This window comes from Rhinolophus sinicus, chromosome 16 (assembly GCF_057876585.1).
Source record: "Rhinolophus sinicus isolate RSI-liver-muscle chromosome 16, RSI-T2T, whole genome shotgun sequence".
Lineage (NCBI taxonomy): Eukaryota > Metazoa > Chordata > Mammalia > Chiroptera > Rhinolophidae > Rhinolophus > Rhinolophus sinicus.
In genome coordinates, this window is record NC_142516.1 from 107,849,077 (window position 1) to 107,870,743 (window position 21,667).

Consider the following 21,667-nt stretch of genomic DNA (forward strand, 5'->3'; position numbering starts at 1 on the left):
TATTGGCAAATTACAATACCATGGATAAATGGAGACTACAGAGGTTGAACCATATGGAACTGTCAGATTTTGAGCATTTTTTTACTTACAAAAATGGCTATTTCACATGACTCAACCTATGATACTATATAGCGTAAATAATTGGCTTCAGTTTCCTTTTAGTTAAAACTAATTCACTGCTTGAAGGAAATCATTCATTTCAAATTCTTTTTTTTGCTGAGGGAGTACTTATATTATTCTGTGTTCACATATTTTTCATTGATTTTCCTTTAGGATTGTTTGGAGGGCTGATATTCAACTGGTATACACCAGAGCAGCATCTTTTTTTCAGGTTTTCATTCATTTTGGTTTTGCTCTCATTGTTTGGTGCCTTCATGTTACCAGTAATATGATAGTCAAAATATTTTATTATTGATTTATAGAATTTAGTTAAATAATCTGGGTGCTAATTTTTTTGTTAGTAGTTTATATTGCAAATATCTTCTCCCACTGTTGTCTTTTAAATTTGATTATGATTTATTTTTTCATATAGAAGTGTAATATACATTGTGAAATTTATCAGTCTTTTTGTGCGTCATTCATGCTTTTCCGTCACGTTTAAGAAATCGATCTGTCACTGAAGTAGTGAAGACTTTCTACTTATAAAATATTAAAGTTTCATTTTTTACATTTTGCTCTTTAACCTAATTGGAATTTGGGAGGGAGGTGTTTTTTTCCACATGGATAGATAACTGTCCTAACACCATACGTTGCATGCTCATTTATTCTTCATTGACTTGTAATCCCTCCTCCGTCACATACCAAGTTTTCCTAAATGTTGGGAACTGTTTCTGAGTTCTCTATACAACAACACTATTATAATTTTTATAGCTTTATAATATATCTTGATAAAGACAGCATTATCTTGACTCTTATTACATTTAATTTTAGAATCATTTTGTCAAGTTCTACAATAAAATATGTTTAGGATTTTTAATGAACTGTGTTGAATTTATAGATTAATTTGAAAGAACTGACAGCTTTGCCATATTGTGTTATCCTGAATATTTTTCTACTTATTTGAATCACCTTGTCTCTTTCAATAGTATTTTATACTTTTCTTCATGATGCTCTTACATATCTTTTGTTAAGTTTATTCCTAGGCATATTGCTACTGCAAATGGAAACATTTTTCTGTTATATTTGGATTGTTTCCAGTTTCTACTATTATAAATAATGCTGCTATGAAATACATGTTTCTTGTTGCACATGTGCCCACATTTCTCTTGAGTATATGCCTTGGACTAAAATTGTTATGTTTTAGGGTAATGAATCTCAAACTTTAATAGATGATGTCCTCTGTTTTCCAAAACTGTTGTACCAGTTTACTCTTCACTGGCAATGTATGAAAGTGCCATATTCCACGTCTGTACCAACACTTGGATTCTCAGTCTTTATTTTCAGCCATTAGGTGGGTATGTACTTGTATCTCATGATGGCTTTCATTTATTATGCATTTCTATGGTTACTAATAAGATTGAGAAAGTTTTCATGGGTTTATTAGCCACTTGTATATTCTTTTTTGTGAAGTATCTGTTTAATTTCCTTGTCCATTTTTCTACTGGATTATCTTTTTTCCAGTTGATTTGTAGGAGTTCTTTATCTATTCTGGATTTCAACTCTGTTATTTGTTATCTGTATTACAAGAAACCTGTCTTTTCTATGATTTTCTTTTTCTCTGTAATGAGTATCATTTTGTTAACAGAAATTCTTAGTTCTAACATAGTCAATGTACTATATCGTTCTTTCTCTTTGTAATGTCAGTGCTTTTGTGTTCTGATGAGTTTAAAAAGATATCCTCCTATATTATATTATGCAGATTCATTCCACTTAGAATTCATTTTTGTGTGTGATGTGAGGAGGGTCAATTTTACCTTTTTCCGTATGGCTACGCAATTGTTTCAGTACACTGATTGAAAAGACTTTCATTTCTTTACTACTCTGCGACATAGGTCTGTTTCTGAACTTTCTGTTCTGCTCATTGCTCTTTCATCTATCAGTATGCTGTTTACACACCTATTTTACTTACCATAACTCTAGTATTCCTATTTCCAGTCAAAGGAATCTACCCATCTTGTTCCTCTTCATAATTGTTTGTTTTTTTTTTAAATAATCTGCATTTCTATATAAATTTGGGAATCAGCTAGTCAAATTATATATACACACACACACACACACACACACACACACACGTTTGTTTGGAATTACATTGAATCTGTAGATTGAGGAAATCTGAAATCTTTACAATACTGAATCTTCTATCCATGAATGGAGATATTGCCTCATTTTGTTAGGTCTTCAGTCTCTCTTTATAGTGTTTGTTTCATTTTCTGCATGGAAACATATATTTTTGGTTAGATTTATTCCTAGATATTTTTGATACCATTATAAATTATGTCCCTTAAAATTTTTTATTTTCTGAATATTTTTGTTGTTGCTCTAAATGCAATTAACCTTGCTATTAGCAACTTCACTAAACTCTTATTAATTTTACTAATTTATCTGTAAATTCTTTTGACTTTTATGGTAAACAATTATATCATGTAAAAATAATGAATTGTATTTTTTCCTTTTCAGTTCTTTTTTTCCCTAGCACTGGTTAGACCCTTCGGTACAGTGTTGAATTAGAAGTGGTTAAGCAGTCATTCTTGTTCTGTTCCTGCTCTCAAAGGAAAAGCTTTCAACGTCTCACCAATCACTTTAAGGATTGTGCGTGTGTGTGTGTGTGTGTGTGTGTGTGTGTGTTTTAGGTTTTCTTTATCAGATTAAGAAATTCCTTTAATTAGCTAAGAGGTTTTTTTTATCATGAATGGATGTTGAATTTTATCAGAAGCATTTTCTGAGTCTTTAAGATGATAATATGATTTTCTCCTTTATACTATTCATCTGATCGATTACAGTGATTGATTATCAAGTAGTAAACCAACCTTGTATTCCTGTAATAAACAAATTTTGTTGTGCGTGTTTTTTAATAAATTGCTGGATTCTGTTTCTTTATATTTCCTTAAGGATTTTTTTTATCCATGTCATGAGTAAGGTTAGCTATTATTTTCTTTTCTCATAATATTCCTTTCAAATTTTGCTTCATAAATCAAAATAGGTTATATTTCCTCTTTTTTTAATTCTCTGGATGAATTCATGTAAGTTGACGTTTTTCCCCCTTAAATGTCAGGTGGAATTCACTAATGAAGCCACACTGGCCTCAGTGTGGGAATTGGCCTCAGTTTCTCTGTAGAGAAGTTTTTAAATTATGGTTCAGTTTTATTAGATGTAGGATTATTTATAATTTTATTTCTTCTGCCTATTTTGGTAGGGTGTATTTTTCCAAGCATTCACCCATTTTCTCTAAATTTTCAAATGTCTTGGTATCAAATTGTTCAAAATATTATCTTATTTTAATATCTACAGTAGTATTTTCTTTTTTATTCCTTACATTACTTTTGTGGTTCTCTCTCTCTCTCTTTCTCTCTCTCTCTCTCTCTCTCTCTCTCTCTCTCTCTCTCTCTCTCGTTAGTCTCACCAGGGATTTATCAATTTTATTAGTCCTTTCAAAGTACCTCTTTTTTTGGCTTTACTGATCATCTCTATTGTTTATTTGTTTCCTATTTCATGAATTACTATTATCTTTAGTGTTTCCTTTCTTCCACTTTCTTTGGTTTAATTTGTTGTTCTTTTCCTAATTTCTTGCGATAGATGACTAACTCATATATTTTTAACCTTTTTCTTTTCTATTTGGCATTTAAAGCTATAAATTTCCCTCTAAGAATTACAAAAACTTCATCCCACAAGTTTTTATATGTAGTGTTTTCATTTTTATTTAGTTCAAAATATTTTCTAATTTTCATTGTTCTTGTTTCTTTGACACATGGGTTATGTAGGAGTATACTTTCTTATTTTCAAACATATGAGGATTTTGTAATTATCTTTTAGTTATTGATTTCTGGTTGTATTACATTGTAGTCAGAGAGCATATTACGTATGTTTTTTTCAGTTCTTTGAAATTTGTTTAGACTTGTTTTATGGCCCAGAATTTGGTCAATTTTATCAAATGTTTTCTGTGTGCTTGAAAAGAAAATGTACTATGCATTGTTGTGAAAAATGTTCTAATTGTGTCCATTAGGTAATTAGTTAATTGTTTTATTGAAATCTTCTATGTCCTTACTGATCTTTTCTTTTGGTTTGATTGAATTTTTTACAATATAATTCCTTCCTCCCACCTACTACCATGAACTTGGAAGTCATATACTTGTTTTATATACCTTTTGTAATTACTCTAGAGAGTTCAACCTGCATCCTTGATTTAGCTATTGATTTTTTTTTAATGTTATTTTGTTTTTTATGTTAAGAGTTTCCTGAACTCTTACAGTTGGTTTTAGTAGTTGGTCTATAGATTTATTTGAATTTTCCTATTCTACAAATAATTAAAGTTTGTTTCTTCTGTTCTTATCTCTAAATATTTTGTTTCTTTTTTTCTTACTATCGTGTTTAAGCCCTGTAATAGTGTTAAATAGAAGCAGTGAGTAGTGGGCATCTTTGTTTAGTTCTTGGCTTTAGAGGAAATACTATCAACATTTCATCATTAATATGATGTACCTGGTAGTTATTTTAGTAAAGTCCCTTCCTCAAGTTAAGGAAGTTTCCTAGTTCTCTTTAATTTTTAAAATTATGAATATATACTGAATTTTAGTGAATGCCTTTTCCTGTATTTATTGAGATGATTGCAAACTATCTTTTTATCTGTGAATATTCCCTCTATAAACTCACCTATTGGTAGCCATTGGCATGTTGAAAAATTGCAGCTAATAAGCTTCTCTTTAGTATGCCTATATGTTTCTGCTTCCACCAGTGTCTGCCAGTTCCATTTGTTATTATACTTATGTCAAATAATCAAGTATTATGTAGATCTGTAAAATGTCAGAGCGAACAGAAAGAGTTATAGTTTTATGAAACCTAAGTTGAATGTTTCAAGAAAATTCAATGAAGTTGAGTGGCTACAACCAAAACTGCAGGTGATTTAAATGCAAGTAAGACTAATGTAAAACAGTGGGAGAAAAATACCAGTAGTAAATCTAGAAGGATTCTGTACCTAGGTTGCTTTAAATAATCTGAAACTAGAAATTATAGATGATGCAATAGTTTATACCATGGGCCTGCGCTTTCCAAGAAAGAACTCCAACTCGGGGGTAGAGGGAAGGGAGGCTCATACTTAAAAAGTTAAAACCTTTGTCCAACATCAGAAATTTAGTGAACAAATATACACTTATGTTTTAAGTTAAAATAAAATGTTAAAGGCAATATAATTTTTATAATTTCCTGCCATACCTGACTTGACTGGATGAGACATCTGCTTGATGGACATCTACTATGTCTGCAGTTGTACGTATCCACAACCACAGGATATGAGTCTGCAAAAGTGTTTTCAAATGGGAAAATATCAGAATTATAGAGATGCAGAGATGTCCTCCAAAACTGAAACATCAATAGTCTATACAACTGAGAGCCAGTTTGTTAATGGTCAGTAGCCTCCTTTAGCAAGAAACTTATTTATCATAGCACGGGATGGTACAAAGTCCTCTTTGGAAGTACTTGGCTTAGAATAGTGGTTTTCAAACTATGGTTGTAAAGTAAGTTTAGTAGATATAAAAAAATGATAGAATAGAAAATAGAGTTCATCTCAAGTTTAAAGGATATGTTTGGAATTACATAAAATAAGTTCAGCATATGCTGGTAAGACAAAAGCTACAGATCATTGTAGAGATTTTAAAAAAGCAACATATTTTTAACGCAAATTTTGTATGGCAGAGCAAAAATATAAATTGGAATAAAACATAAGAGACTTTGAGGATAAAATGACATGAAATCAACGGTTTGCTTTACAATGCTGTAGAAGAAAGAGAGGGAGGGAGGAAGAAAGTAGGACAGAGAGAGGGAAAAAGGGAGGGAAGAAGAGAGAGAAGTTAAACAAGTATTATACAACAATATAATATGATAATTATAGAATCTGGGGAACAGGTACATGGGGATTTCTTATACTGTTCTCTACTTTTATATACATTGTGTAATACACTTAAAAACTAAAATGTAACGAATAATGGGTATTGCAAACACTAGATGGTGTTTTGGGTTCTAGCCATGTCCTTTCATTGATGTTAGTTAGAAAACCAGGGTGTGTAATCAGTTCTTAGCTGGTGAGTAGCTCTTTAGCGTTAGAGCCCTAGAGCAAAGGTGATTGCCTCTGCCCACAACTGCAAGCCCCAGCAGAAGTGATTCAAGAACAGTGTACAGGAGTGCGCGCACATTCATGCCCGTGGTGATAAAGAATTCCGGGTGGACCCTGGGAGGAGTGAAACAGCTGTGACTGTTTCTGAATTGAAATTTTCTGAACAAGCACTTTAGAGGTGAAAGAAAATCAATCCAAAAAGAACTGTGAATATTTCTGAGAGTATTTTTATGCCAAGTACTACCACAAACAACGGTTCTGAACTAACTTCTTTCCTTTTCTAGGAAGAACTGGAACTATGGTTTGTGCCTGCCTTATTGCCAATGAAATATTTTTAACTGCAGAGGTATGAAAGTTCCTAAAAACTTTGTCTTCGATTGATTGAATTTGTTTTGAAACATCACTGGTAGGATAAGATGATTCTTTGAGTCATGGTACTTAATGAAATTACAATTGGAGAGGATGTTATTCGAAATTCTGGTTTTAATACTTCCTTATTTAAGTGTGTTAGTTAGTGGGTGACCTCAGTACCTCTTACTCTGGGGCAGAACTAGGACGAGGTCAGTGAGACCCTCACCTTGGGCATACATTTAAGAAAATGCCAAAAATTTTGTAATTAATATAAGATAAATAATATTCTAATGCAATATTTTTTTAAAAACAAAATTAATGCAAAAAATCCATGACATATACAATATCAACATTTTAAATAAAGACAGTACCCAATAGGGGCAAGATTAAGGTGAGCTGAATAAGACCAAGTTATACAAGTGCAAAAACACTCAGTGATTAAGATGCTTCGCCCGTCTTATCTAGTCCAGCCCTGCTCATACTCCCACCAATTATGGGACTTCCTCCTTTCTCACAAGAATAATATCAAAATTGATTAAGTAGGGCCGGCCCAGTGGCTCAGGTGGTTAGAGCTCCGTGCTCCTAACTCCAAAGGCTGTTGGTTCGATTCCCACATGTGCCAGTGGGCTCTCAACCACAAGGCTGCCAATTCGATTCCTCAAGTCCCACAAGGGATGATGGGCAGCGCCCCCTGCAAGTAAAGATTGAACACGGCACCTTGAGCGGAGCTGCCACTGAGCTCCCGGATGGCTCAGTTGGTTGGAGTGTGGCCTCTCAACCACAAGGTTGCCCGTTCAACTCCCACAATGGATGGTGGGCTACGCCCCCTGCAACTAGCAACGGCAACTGGACCTGGAGCTGAGCTGCGCCCTCCACAACTAAGATTGAAAGGACAACAACTTGACTTGGAAAAAAAAAAAAAAATTCTGGAAGTACACATTGTTCCCTAATAAAGTCCTGTTCCCCTTCCCCAATTAAAAAAAAAATTGATTAAGTAAGTTCTCTAAAAGACCTTGAACATCTGTAGCGGTGCTAGGGAGATAAAAGGTAGCATTTTCCAACTCAGAACAAAGTCTCTCCTAAATGTTACTATCTTAGCATAGTCAATATTTGTGGGGTCTGAGCCCTCTGGAAACTTCTGAGAAGACAGGGTGGGCTGTTTCTATTTCTTCAAGCAGGGGTCTCAGTCTTTTATTTTGCCATGATCTTGCTGAGAAGTTACCTCTGAGAGGACACACTCCCAGCAGCTCTGCTCCTCACTTGGCCTACAGTTAAGAGAAACTGGAGGTTGAGCCCAGTGCCCAACACACTAATTCCACCATCTTCTCTTTTTCTAATTTGAGACACGCAAGTTATGAAAATGGACATTCTAGGACAGTGTTTTTCAAACTCTGGATCACAATCTATCAGAGAGGTGTAAAATCAGCTTATTGGGTGGTGACTAGCATTTTTTTTCCTCATAAAATGGAATAGATTAGAAAATATCAAGAGGTAAGTATCGTTTTGTGAAACTGTGTTTCCGTTGTGTGTGTGTGTATGTGTGTGTGTGTGTGTGTGTGTGTGTGTGTGTGTATTTCCTAGGTGTATTCATGTGGATTGTAGCTATAAAAATAAAAAGTTTGAGAGCCATTGATCTGGGGCCTTAGTCCGAGAGCCAGAGGCCTGCGCCCCAGGCCTGTGCTGTCTCTCACTGGCTGCATACGTTTCCGTGACAGGGCACTTGGTTTTCCTTGGGTCTCAGTCTTCTCCACTTGTAAAATGGAAAGGTAGGAAGAAAGACCAGGTGATCTCTGAGATCTTTCCAGCCCTAAAATTCCACGTCTTTATGGATTTTTGATGTGGCTTTGTTAATTTTGTTATTTTGGGTAGCGTCTGCCCAAAGACCACTGACTTAGGAAGCGAATGTGCCCTTAGAAACGTTAAGAATACTTTCCAGGAGAGGAAAGTGCAGGTGGACCATGATTGGATTGTCCCCATTTCTATAGGACAGCCTTCGTTATTTTGGAGAACAACGAACAGATAAAACCACCAGTAATAAATTCCAGGGAGTAGAAACTCCTTCTCAGGTACGTGTTCTTTTTAAAAAAGGGGGTCCTCTGGGGAGTTGGGTTAAGATCGATACCTATTATTTGGTTTCATTTTAGACTTTTCTCCTTTGGTGATCAGTCGGCAGCACTTGGGACCTTGATCCTTCCCAGAGGCTGAGAGCCACACCTCAAGGACTGCCTGAGCATCGCAAGCATTGGGTTCTCCCCAGAGCATCCTGCCTTCCATTTTGTATTGGTTATTGTTTACAGAGTTCAGGAGTAGATTCCCTTCCCAAAGCAGGAAGATCCAGTTCCTAAGACTCCAGACACCTGAAGACTATCTGAAGTCACCAGCCATGTATTTCCCGTAGAGAGGAACTGAGTCCTTCACAACCCCTGACTAGGGCAGTTCAGCAGCCCTCACAGAATGGCGTGTGTGTGTGTGTGTTTGTGTGTGTGTGTGGAGAGAGAGAGAGAGAGAGAGAGAGAGACAGATTGAGAGACAGACAGACAGACAGACAGAGATGTGAGGTGGGGACTGTATTTTGAAAGAGAAAGAAAAGGGGAAATTAGCATATTTCAAAAACCTGTTCAATACCAGACACTATTATGCACTATTATATTGCACTTGTACATATATTATCTCATTTAATACTTACATAACCCATGTGAAATATATGCTATTGCCCTATTTTTTCCTTTAAAAATGTTTTATTATGGAATATTTCAAACATAAAAGTTGAGACAATAATACAGTAAATCCCCACATACTCATCACACCGCTTCAACAATCACTTCATCATGTGGCCGACCCTGTTTCACCCATTCCTTCCCCATTCTTCTCTCTCTTTCTCTCTCCCTCTCTCGCCTTTCTTTCTCTAAACCTGGATTATTTTGAAGACAATCCCAGCCATCAGATCATTCTACCCCACAAGTATTTTAGTATTGACATCTAACATAGAGACTCTTAAAAACACCTTAAAACCATTTATCATATCTAAAAATATGATGATAATATCTTAATACTATCAAATGTTTAGTCCATGTTTCAATTTCCATAATTATCTTAAAATCTTTTTAAAATTTAGTGTTTTAATCAAGATCCAAACAAGGGCCACATGTTTCATTTGGTTGCTGTGTCTCTTAAGTTTCTTGTAGTTTATAGGTTTCCCACCGAGAGGCATTTTTATTTCTTATAATTTGTTTATAGCAGAAACCAGGACATTCATCCTATAGAGCTTACAACATTCTAGACTTTGTTAAACCATGTTAAGGGTTTTGCATTCATTATCTCATTTAATATTTTCAATAACTCTATGAGTGGATACCATTTTGATTCCCATTTTACAGATTGGGAAATGGAGGTTCCGGGAAATGAACTTTTTAAACCAAGAGCTCAAATCCAGATTTGTCAGACTCTGAAGCCTGTTATTTGCCATGCTGTGCACAGCTTCTCGTCTATATTACCCTTCAAACTGAAGAGAGAGCAACTTGGGAATTCTTAAGTAGAATGGATGTGGCTGTGAATGAAAGTTTCCTTTGGGTGAAGTGATGTGAGCTGAATTGACACCTTTGGCCTTGTTAGCAGAACACTGTAACTGCTGGCTCCAGACATTTAGTTTGGGGAAAAAAGGAACTCAGCCTTCTCCCCTGAAACTTTTCTGCCATACCCATGCAAAAACAAAAACAAAAAAAACCCAAAAAAACAAAAATGATAAAAAAGATAGCCATAAGCCATAGGTTAAAAATCACACATGAACTTACGGAAGCCCAGCTCAGCTTTAATCATGCCATTTCCATGCTCAGAATCCATAATGGCTTCTGATTCCCAGTGGCAACAGGTATAAATGTTTTAACCTGGCACTCAAGATCTCTGGTTTGATTTTTCCATTTCTTCCACTATGTGCATTCACATATCCCACACTCTAACCGATTTGGACTGTTTGCTGTTTCCCAGCCTGTCAGCACTTTACACTTACCTGCCATTGCTTCCATGGGCCTCTTTCCCTGGGATCCCTTTCCTTTCCCAGCCTGCAGTAGCCTTCCCTACAGTTCTTCTAGCCTTTGTGTTTCCTTTAGGGACTAGGTTACTTTACATTATTCTCTAGCTATACACAGTGGTGGCTTCTCTACCCCTGTTGCAGGCAAGGCCCATGTGTCTCTTTGTAGCAAGTGCTTACTGAAAACCAGGGGTGCCAAAAAAATGTATACACATGACTTGTATTCATCTTTTGTTATCGGTATATATTGAGTATTACAATTTTAATCCAGTTTTTTCCTTCCTTAAAAAGTGTATTTTTTAATTTTTTTTTTGGCACCCGCTGTATAAGTTGTTTCTGTTAACTGCTGCTACAGGCCCCTGTTGTTGTAGGCAGTAGGAGAAGGGAGAGTGAAAGCCAAGCCACTTGACGGCCATGGTGGGTTACAAGCCCTAAGTGGAAGGTAGAGAATCCGGTGGTGGGAGCCAAGGGGGTGTTAGATGTGACGCCTTCAGACACTCCTTGTACAGCTTCCCTTCCCCATTTCTTCTGCAGTCGTGCGCCGTTTCTCTAACTTTAGTCCAGAACTGGCATCCCTCAGGCTACAACAGAATCTCTTCTGATTCTCTGAGATAGCAGAGCAGGGACTCGGCCCCAAGTTTGAGAGCTGTGTTGGCAAGGCCCCAGGACAGAGTTCCTTTTGAGTGGGGCGGCAGTTCTCAGATATCATCCCATGATGACCCTGCACTGCTAGCCATTCTCTATGGATTACATTTCATCCACCTCTGAGTTAAGAACTTGCACGAGCCTTTCTCTTTACTGGCCCTGTCCAGTGGAAGATATGGCAGTTAATTTTATTAACACTTCCTGAAGGGTGGGGAAGAGTCTGTGAACGTTTAAGTCCAGTTGATTGAGTACCAGAACTCTTCAAGAAGAACGAGCAGCTTGCCATAGGAGAAGGGCTAGGCTAAGAGAATTCCCAGGGCCTCCTTGCAAAAATAGAACTGGGGAAATGGAAAGTGAAGAAACTCTACTTGGCAGAGACAGGAGAAGAATATGTGTTTGCCATTGGCCTATGGAGGTCTCTGTCTTTAGTTTTTACATCTGCCATACTCTCATGCCTAGGAGGCTTCTGGCCACCACACCACGAACCTTCCTCTAACTCAGTCGCAACCAAGCTTCCACCCTCAGATTTGTTCCTAGTTGCAGTTAGCTGCATCTTGCTGTGACGTTGTAGCTGTTTTGTTGGTTCTGGTTCGCTGCTGTGTCCATCATAGCAGCCTGTTACCAACACCTGGCTCCTTTCTGGTTACTTCCCCACAGCGTTTTTTCCTAAGGTAGATATTCAGTCATGAGGCAACATCCATAAAAATGCCTAGTTATATAATGGCACTCAATAAATGTTTCCTTAATTAATTACTCTCCTTACATTCTATGTAAAAAAAAAAAAATTCAGAAATTCTGACTGTAGACTTCATCTCCGCTTAAATTGAGTTTTCTTTTGTTTTCCAGAATAGATATGTTGGATATTTTGCAGATGTGAAAAATATCTACAACTTGAGTCTCCCTCCAAGAAAAAGACTGACGATAAATAAAATTGTTATTCATTCAATTCATGGTAAGTGCTTTATGTGTTATTGGAGAATTGGGCAGGAGGGCCCATGTTCTGACTGTTTGGGAGAGTTTTGCTCATAGTTATATATACAGACAATGCCAACTCACGCCTGTCTTGTCGTGCCTCCTCACATAGGAACCCCTGCCCCTGGAATCGCCATCAGCCCAGTGGTGCTGTGGCTGTATTGCCAACCCTTATACGTCTTCTCTTTTCCTTCCGCATCACCAATTTGGGGGCTCTATTCCCTCCCCTTTTCTCCTATTCTCACTGATGTGCTGGCCTCAGTCAGGTGGACTTCCTGGAGACCACTTCTTTCTCATACCTACCTCTAGTGCGGGGTTCGTCTTGGAAGAGGCATCCCTGTATCATTTTTTCACCAACACCTTTCAGAAACCCTTTCTTTCTCATCACTCTAGTCTCTCCCTTTCCCTTCCCTCCATCTGTAGCTCCCTCACCCTCAGCAACTCCATCAGGATGTCTTACACCCGAACTGCAGATGAGTTTTCTTGCCACAATTTTTTTATAAATAACTTCCGAGTACTTGCCAGGCCCCATGCTAGTGTTTCTCTGCCCTAAGGAGGCCCTGGCTGGTAAGCAGAGGAGAGGAATGAGTACATAAAGAGCTGATCATGGAGTTGGGGCACACAGAGGCTGGGTCAGGGGGACAGCACTTAGGTCTTCCTTACCTAAATCTACATGAACACGGAAAGAGTTGGGAAAAAACCTGGGCTCTGTGCTGTGTGTTTCAACCCCCTAGCTATTACCAATTATAACCGTGAATACAAACCCTTATAAACTTTAAAAGAGCTGACTGTTTGCCTGCTTTGGGAATGTAAGGGGAGAGACTGGGGTCCACCATCAACCAAGGAGGCAGGAAAACTCGTCAGGTCATCAATCTGTGGGATTGAGAGAAAAAAAGAAGTGGCAGGGAGAGGAGCTAGCCTAAAGTCCCATGTTTCTATTTCTCTATCACCCACCTCACTTCCCGCACAGCTCTCCCTTAGGGGCGGTGGGAAAGCAGGGACGTGTCAGCGTGGAGGGAATTGGGCCTCATTGTCCCTTGTAGAGGTGAACCAGGGAACAGGCTTCTGGTTCCTTAAAGCAGTAGCCAGATTGTTGACCATGAGACGGTGTGGAATGCTGGGCCTCTCACAGGGTGGGCATGGTGCCAGGGTGCCAAATGTGTTTGGCCTTCTGAGGAGTCACACAAAATAAGATCTAAACATGCATTTTTTAAACAATTCTTCCAATTACTCAGAAAGAAAAGAGTCATTTAATGTATATATCTAAAATTTGCATAGTCAGAAAATAAATTAAAATTGTTTGTTAAAATATAAAATTGCTCTTTTCAGTTTATTTACATAGCCCCCCACCCCCATACACACACACAACCATATTGTCACCACCTTTTGTTGGTGTTGAGGAATTTTAATGGATTACCACAAACAAATTATATAGATTTCTGCGTTCAGAAAACAACTTCAACCCAGTAGCATTGCCTCTGTGGGAAATTTTGGTCTGGATTTCCAAACAAACATTGTTCAGGCAGACCCTTGAAACACAGCCTGTTGCGGCAAGAGGCTGCCTGTGTATATAAATGAGCAACTGTTTGTGAAAAGGCTTTGGAGATGGCAGAGTCCTCTACAAAGGCCACCATGACTGTGTCATGGGATGTGTGGGAATTAGAGGGACAGGGTTATAGGGGAGCCTAATGGGACTCCAGCTCTTGTCAGACCTCCCAGGGTAGAGCCAGGCTCATCCAACAGGTGGAACAGGTAGGGGACAGCAGAGCTTTGCTCCCCTTCTTTTCCACACTCAGTGGGGCCAGGGCTGGACCACTTTATTCTGTAGTGATGGAGGCAACGTAGTCGGCTGTTGGAGGAGGTTCTTCCCCTCAGAAAGTTAAACCCAACTACAAAACCAACTCAGTGGTGTGAGAGCCTGTATTGTACCTGACTTTATCCTCTGCCTCCATTTCCTCTTTATTAACCATGGGAATAACAGTATCTATACAAAGCTCTGTGAGTATTAAACTATTCCAAACTGGCAAATAGGCATTTGGTCTCATGGAGTTTTAATGCATTTCTCTAATATGAACAATGAGGATAGGAATAGAAATAGTTTCTCAACATTCTAAGCTTCATAATGTTTTTTAAAAGTTATAGAATTTCATGTGTTGTCTCGGTCTGATATTATATCTTAAGACTCTGACTTCTCTCTTAATATTTTAAATTTTATTTAAACTCTGTGGAGTTTAAAGGGAAGGCACAGATCTGGACAACAGCAGAGCTCACCCAACTTTATAAGTATTACAGGTGAAACCTGGTGGAGAGCTTCATGGGTTTGGTTTCCTAGTCTCAGGCCAACATAAAATAGAGGATTTTAATAAGTCCAGTTTGAGATTGTTCATGAAAACTTTCAGATAGAAGTTGTGACCTTAGTAGCTGTTCAGTACAGTGTGGGTCCAGGCTTGCAGAGCAAACTTAAGAAGACCTACATTAAGTTAAAATTCTCACTGCACCCATGTAAATAATGAGGCCAAACCTAATGACACCGGCCTTCTTTTGGCATAAAAATAATCTTCCTTTGAGATCGTTATGATCACAACAGAATGGGGATGGGAGACTGCCAGAAAAGTCTTTGAAACAGGCAAGACTTTGACACCGGCAATATCTTGTCTAGAGTACCTTCCAGGGTTGTCTCTGCCTCTCATAGTTGTTAAGCTATTTTACAACACTGTAAGTTGCAGAAAATTGATAATGCAAATAATTTTTGTACATAGAAATACAAATTAGTTGTATCTGAGGAATGCAATTGCTGTTTGTAAATTCATTCGGTCATTCCTTATCTGCCTATAAACGTGCAGTACTTTGAACTAGCTATATTTTACTGGTTCCATATTAATGAACAAAATTTTTGACGTGTTAAAAAATGCAAGGTACAGAAAGGTGCAATGGTATGCAACAATTTTTGTAAAACAAAAGGGGGAAATAATATGTTTTTATATTTATGTGTGTATGTATATATATATATATATATATATATATATATATATATATAAAAATATACATGTAAAAACTTATGGGAGAATATAGATTTGTATTTGATTATATATGCATGAAAAAAGAAATAATAATAGTGGTTATCTATTTAGGGCTGGAGAATTAAAGAGGTGTGGGATGGGTGAGACAACGACTTTTCACTTCATGCCTTTTTCACATTTAATTTTTAAATCATGTAAACACATTAAAAATTTTTTTAACATGTGGGAATTAACTTAAGCTTATAAATCGATGCCCTTTTCTTGTCACGTGATAAGTATTTGACTTAGTTTAGTTGTATATTTCACTAATTTCTGGAAGACATCAATAGAAAGAAGTTCTGCAACTGGAATGATACTATGGGAACTGAGGCAAAGGAATCATGATTCCTAATGACAAATTAATAATATGGTGTTAGTGAAAACAAAACAAACATGAGGTGAACAATCAGGAATGATTAAGAATTTATTAGAATATTTGTTTTAGTTCTGTACCTTTAGTTCTGTACATATTTAAATGAAACAGGAAAGGTTGAAAGGAAAGCAATAAAAATGAATTGGAGGCCTGAGATGCTAGCCCTTTGAGGAAATGCTAAAGGAAGTGAATTGAAAAAAGAGGCAAGAAACCATTTGTCTGTAAACATATACTGAAAACCACAGGACTGTTTGGATATCCTATATTTTCAGAGACTGCTCTAGGATCTAGACTTACACTAGGGCAAGAGGAATATAGATTGTTATTAAGAAACATGAGTTGAAGTCTGAAGAAAGCAACACATTAGCTAGAAAGGTTGCCAGTCACCTTCCCTAATTTCTTTTTTTCTAGAGAGGTAAAGCTTAGATACTGAACTATAAGTCTTTTTTTTTTTTCTCTTCCAGCCTTATAAATTCACTTTAGGAGACAGGATTAGGCTTGAAGCTTTATTGTTCAAAGACAAAATCCATGCAAGACCCAAATGGTTCAAGATTCATATACTGTTAGCTGAGATAATTTTTTCTTTCTTTAATCCATCATGTTAATTGGTGAGACATCTAACTAGCCTAACTTTTTATTTTTATTCAGGGGTTGGAAAAGGCAATGGAAAAGATCTAAAAGTACAAATAATAATGCTGAAAAAGATTATCTTTTTCTGTTCTGCTTCCCAAAATTGTACGGTAAGAAAAAGCATGTGAACTGAAAATTCTGGTGTTTGATTTGTAAACCCAATGTCAAATCAGCATGTTGACCTCCCAAAACCCTCACTCACCACACAGAGAAGCCATGTTGCTTTCTGGTAATGGTCCAACTCGGTGCCCCTGGGTCTAGATGCAAGTCAGAATTAAACTAAACTTCAAAATATTTTTTTCAGGGCATTTTCCAGAAATATTTTCAGTTCAGAGTGTTACTTTGGTGTTCACTTTTCCACAAATGCCAAGCATGTTCCCAGGAATCTATCAGAGTTTTAAATTCATGTGTTTGGTCACTTTTAGCCATGTCTTTTCTTCTTGGTCATTTTATTATATGGCACTGATTCTGAAATTTTAGTGTGCCTGAAAATCACCTAGGAGCTTGTAAAAATGCAGATTGCTAGGCTGTCCCCCAAATGTATGATTCAGGAAATCTGGAATGGGGCCCAGGAATCTCTAAACTTAATGTCCCAGCTGATTCTAACTCAGATGTCCTGTGGGACTGCACAATGAGAAACATGGCAATGCAAGAGTCAATGGATTTGGGGAGGAATTGCTTTACCCAAAGCAATGGCACCTGGGAGTCAATGTTTTCTTCAATGTTGAAGAAACACCTAAGACTACAGACCTTTTCGGAAGCAATATGAAAGCTTCCTACCAGGGTCTAAGAAATGTAAACTTTCAAAACATTCTCAGGCTCATGCCTCTTGTTCTCCTATTACGTCCCCAACACCACTCCTTTCCCTTCTTGACCCTGCCCCAACTGAGGGCTCACCCCCAGGTCTGATCCTTGGCTTTCTGTTCTTACCTCGATACATGATGTCTTGGTTCCGCTCATCCATTCCTGTGCTTTCAACTGTACTTTGTTTCTTTCACTTACTCAACAAGTATTTATGAGCACCCACTGTGTGGCAGATGCAGGAAGCTACAACATGGACAGTCCCTGCTCCTACAATTCAAGCACATTGGTCCATCCAGATCTATCAAATGAGCTTTTCTGCTGCTTCTGCAAGTGGCGCCTGCATTCTCTCACTCAGGCCTTCAAATTTGGTATTGTCTTTGATTCTCTTTGTCTTGGCTCCTAAATCCTGCTGATTCCACCTTTGAAATCTCTTCACTCCCTTCCTTTCTGTTCCTATTTGCCACTGCCCAGGCCAGGACCTCATTTGCTCATGCCTAGATTTCTACAATGGTCTCCTTATTTCTTTTTCTCCTTATACAATGCAGTTCCTAGAGTCCTACAATATGCATCCTGAAATACTGCTCTCATTGGGAAAAGCTGTAGGTAGAGCAGACGACACACTGTGTGCCCATGGTCAAAGCCAGTTAATACTGTTGTCTCAGTCTCAGACTACATCTCAAGTATTATGAGGATTAAATTAGGTAATATATGTGATGTTGCTTTGTGAGCTATAAACTGCTAAATAAATGTTATCTGTAGTAATTATGAGGCCACTTTGTCACATCGGAAACGCCCCCACCGTACTCTTCAACAACTTCATTCTTATTTCTTTGGCTCTGGAGCTTTCAAGACATAGCCCTATGACACTTGAGCTCATTTCCATCAGTAACTTGACCTGCACACTCCATTCCAAGACTTGGATCCGCTGGCCCTTGAAGCACAACACTCTAATTTCTGCTTCATGGTTTTGCTGGTCTTTCCTCCTCTCCCCTCCCCACCCCCACCAGCCTCCTGTCTGAACTGGATTTTCTTTTCAGTGCTCCTCTTCATTTATACAAATCCTTCCATGCCCGACTCAATTTCTGCCTCCTCAGCGCAGCTTTCTTATTTGATACCTCCTGTCAACCTTTCCAAAGCACACAACAGCACACTCAGTCTTCATCATGCAGCCTGACACATAATTATATGCCATCCTACTATCTATCCTACTATCGATGTGTGTAGCTCCCTGTCTGCACCTTCTTTTGTATTTTTCACAGGGCCCAGCAGAGGCCTTTCTCATTGTACGTGGCATCATTATACAAGGGGGAATCAATAACCAAAAATAGTTAGCATAGCTTCAGTCGTTCATTCCAGAAACTTGGCCTGACTTGGGTCACTCCATCTAGAAGTCTGCTATCAACAAAGACTATGGTGCCATATGTTGGGAATCCGTGAAGAAGCTCAATTTTAAACTGGAGAAAAGCAATGCATCACTGGTCATGTTGTATCAAAAATAACAATTTTAAAATTGAGCTTCTTAGTGTATTCCCAACATATGAAAATCAGGTGACACACATTCAACAGTAATGTTTACTTGATTAAACTAATAGAAAATTGAAGACTATGCTTTTCAACTGTGCCCCATCATAACCCTCAAACATACTGGCCTTTTAAAAATGTAAAAAGTTATCGCAACTTTACAGAAATAGTGATCAACATTTATTTATACATGCAGCGATGAGACCAAGAGTATTTGATAAATACAGGAAACCTCAATAAGTGAACATGAACTTCACTGTTCTACTTATTATTATACTTATTATCTCATCAGCTCAGTTTATAGCTCTGAATTCCATGTGTTCATTCACAGATAGCTCATGATGCTGAAACAGATCAAGTAATAATTCATCTACTCAACTGCCCACTTCTGTATGACGACGTGAAAGTGCAGTTTTTCTCTTCTTCAGTGAGTAATCAAGAAACAGCCTGTGCTGTTATTCTTATCTGGTTCAGTGACTGATCCTTGTTTGGGAATTCATTTGCTACATATCCCAACGAAGGAGATGTCAACTCCTAGCCAGGGAGGAAGACAGAAACAAGTCAGGTCCATAACAGTTTGTTTAAAGGGCATATGCAATTAAAATTTTTTGCTCATTGTTTTTTTCTAAGTTCTATACAATTTGCATGTATTGCTTTTGCTTTTTCAAGTAAGTGATATCAAAACGAAGATGTTGACGAAAACAAAGGTTATGTTTTACTGCATAGCTGTGATCACAGTTTTGTTTTGTATCCTTGAAACACATCGCTCCCCATTATTTATAAAATATTTTAAAGTGAAGATTTTTCTTTCCTCTGAATTGTTACATAACACATTATAAATAGTATTTTAATCTAATATTTACTTTATGTAAAATGAGTGTTCCCAATATTTACTTTATGAAAAATAAGAATTCTTTCATTGTTATCCCTTTAGAATGATTAGTTCTTGGTATCAATTTTACTACAAAGAATAACCTTTTTTTAAAACCATGTCTTTTTAGGATCTTCCTAGATACTATGACAACTGCCCATTTTTCTTTTGGTTCAATACATCTTTTATACAAAATAACAGGTATGGCTCATGATATAATCCAGTAGAAACAGCCTTATCTTCAATGTCTGTGTAACGTGTAATGGCAAGTGTTTTGCTGATTGCCAATAAGCTCAATTCACAGAAACCAAAAAACCCTCAAGTTATCATTCTTCATTCATACTCATCTTAATCTGGTTATTTAAAAAATATGGCTATTCTTGAGACTGACTGTTGCATTATCCTCTAGGTCCATGCCATAGGGCTGTTGTAAGTTAAAACATAATCAGATCTCAGGTGCGCAAATGAATCCCTTCCATGGAAGGTTAACATGAGTCTGCTCAGTACCGTGAATACTGCAGGTCCTTGGTATGTGTTGATTTACTGATGACCAAACACCACCAAATTCCGTGCCAGAGTAAGACGTCATCGAGGGGGCTTCAGCTGGTGTAAAAGCTGACTGATTGACACACATATCTGGGGCAGAAGTTATAAGGCCCAGTAAGACAGCTCAAAAAAATCATTAGCAGTCTCCAATTTAAAAATGGTTTCTAGTAACTAAATTGGGAACCATTTTTTAAAAAGTAATCGATTTGAAGATTATTATTCCAAAGACTCTTCTACCATATCTGGAAACTCATTCCTGAGTCTAGAAGCTCTCCATTTTTAAGTACTTGTTCTGTGGTGCTAGAAACGTGAGGTTATTGGCATCATACCATCCTATACAAAAGGAAAAGTAATATTCAAAACCTCATGCAGGTGAGGTTTGAAGAAGTGGTTGTGATTTTATATGGCAAGAATTGCTAGCTCTCGTTACATAAACCCTAAGCTATTTTTCAAATCTGAACTGCATCTAATCATACCTCAAGTCCAGTAAGAACTTCTGACCTACACCCAAAATGCACAGAGTTAACGGATTTTGATAGAGTGGACGTTGGATTGGATGGAAAATTTTTACCAGTTTTTTTTCCCTGGATGTATACAAACAATAAACGTTGACTCATTAAACAAGTAAAGTTCTTCAAATACACAGCTGAGTGGAACTTCAGCTGGTGGTGCCCCTCAGAACTGGTTCTTACTAAAGGACGCAAAGTTTTCCTTTAAAACCCCATATTCCTATTGGTGAGGCAACACGTTAGATCACTTTTCTCACTTTTTTTTTTGACGTTTCTAAAGATTTCTCCAACATTTAAATTCCTATGCTTCTTGGGAAAGCTGTTTTTATTAGTTATGAGATGGTTAATCAGCCTAAAATGCCAACTTCATCGTTTAGAAGACACTCAGTATTTTACTACTGGGTTTTTTGAAATACACATCTAGTTTCTCTGGCTGATTTCTGTCACACATAGAAATTTATTTTATTAAACCCAGATGTCATTAATTCCATAAAAAGGCAATGTTAAAAGAATCAGTGACATGTTGTTACTGTGTGTTTTTGTTAATGAAGATTTTTTGCATCTCACTGGAGTAAGTGGGAACGTTGGCTCATAGAAAGCTAACTAGGTACAGAAAAGGGGCACAGACTAACCACAGTCCGCAACACAAATCTTTTTTAAAGCTCTAACAAGGATACCCTACCGCATGGCTTTTTTTTTTTCTAAGATTTTTATTAAAAATATAGCTAACATACAATATTAGTTTTGGGGTTGTTGTTTTTTTTTAAGTGCATGGCTTTTCTGATCCTTAAAATGTAATGATTTTTTTTCTATTCTAGGCTTTATCTTTCAAGAAATGAGTTGGATAATCCCCATAAAGCAAAAACATGGAACATTTACCGTCCAGAGTTTGCGGTAGAAATCTATTTTGATGACATTATGTTGTAGCTAGTACCTATAGTAAGTATAGCTCCCCTTCTAGGATAGTCATGTTCTTCCCAATCCCTGCCACATATTTATAAATTCAAAACCTATTTTCTTGCTGGTATACTTATATTTTTATATATGTACATATGTTCTTGTATATATGTTCTTGTGTCCAAGGGAAACACAGACCACAA

General features: G+C 37.3%; 1 protein-coding gene across 1 annotated transcript in view; it reads left to right on the top strand.

Moving 5' to 3' along the window:
* The window catches only part of LOC109456913 (phosphatidylinositol 3,4,5-trisphosphate 3-phosphatase TPTE2-like), a 35,634-nt gene extending 13,967 nt beyond the window's left edge, over window positions 1-21,667 (top strand). Inside the window, exons 9-15 of the mRNA XM_088793117.1 lie at window positions 6,544-6,605; window positions 8,596-8,676; window positions 12,129-12,234; window positions 16,335-16,426; window positions 18,973-19,068; window positions 19,643-19,713; window positions 21,386-21,667. Coding sequence (XP_088649243.1) covers window positions 6,544-6,605; window positions 8,596-8,676; window positions 12,129-12,234; window positions 16,335-16,426; window positions 18,973-19,068; window positions 19,643-19,713; window positions 21,386-21,494 — 617 coding nt within the window. The 3' untranslated portion in view covers window positions 21,495-21,667. The remainder of the gene's footprint in view (window positions 1-6,543; window positions 6,606-8,595; window positions 8,677-12,128; window positions 12,235-16,334; window positions 16,427-18,972; window positions 19,069-19,642; window positions 19,714-21,385) is intronic.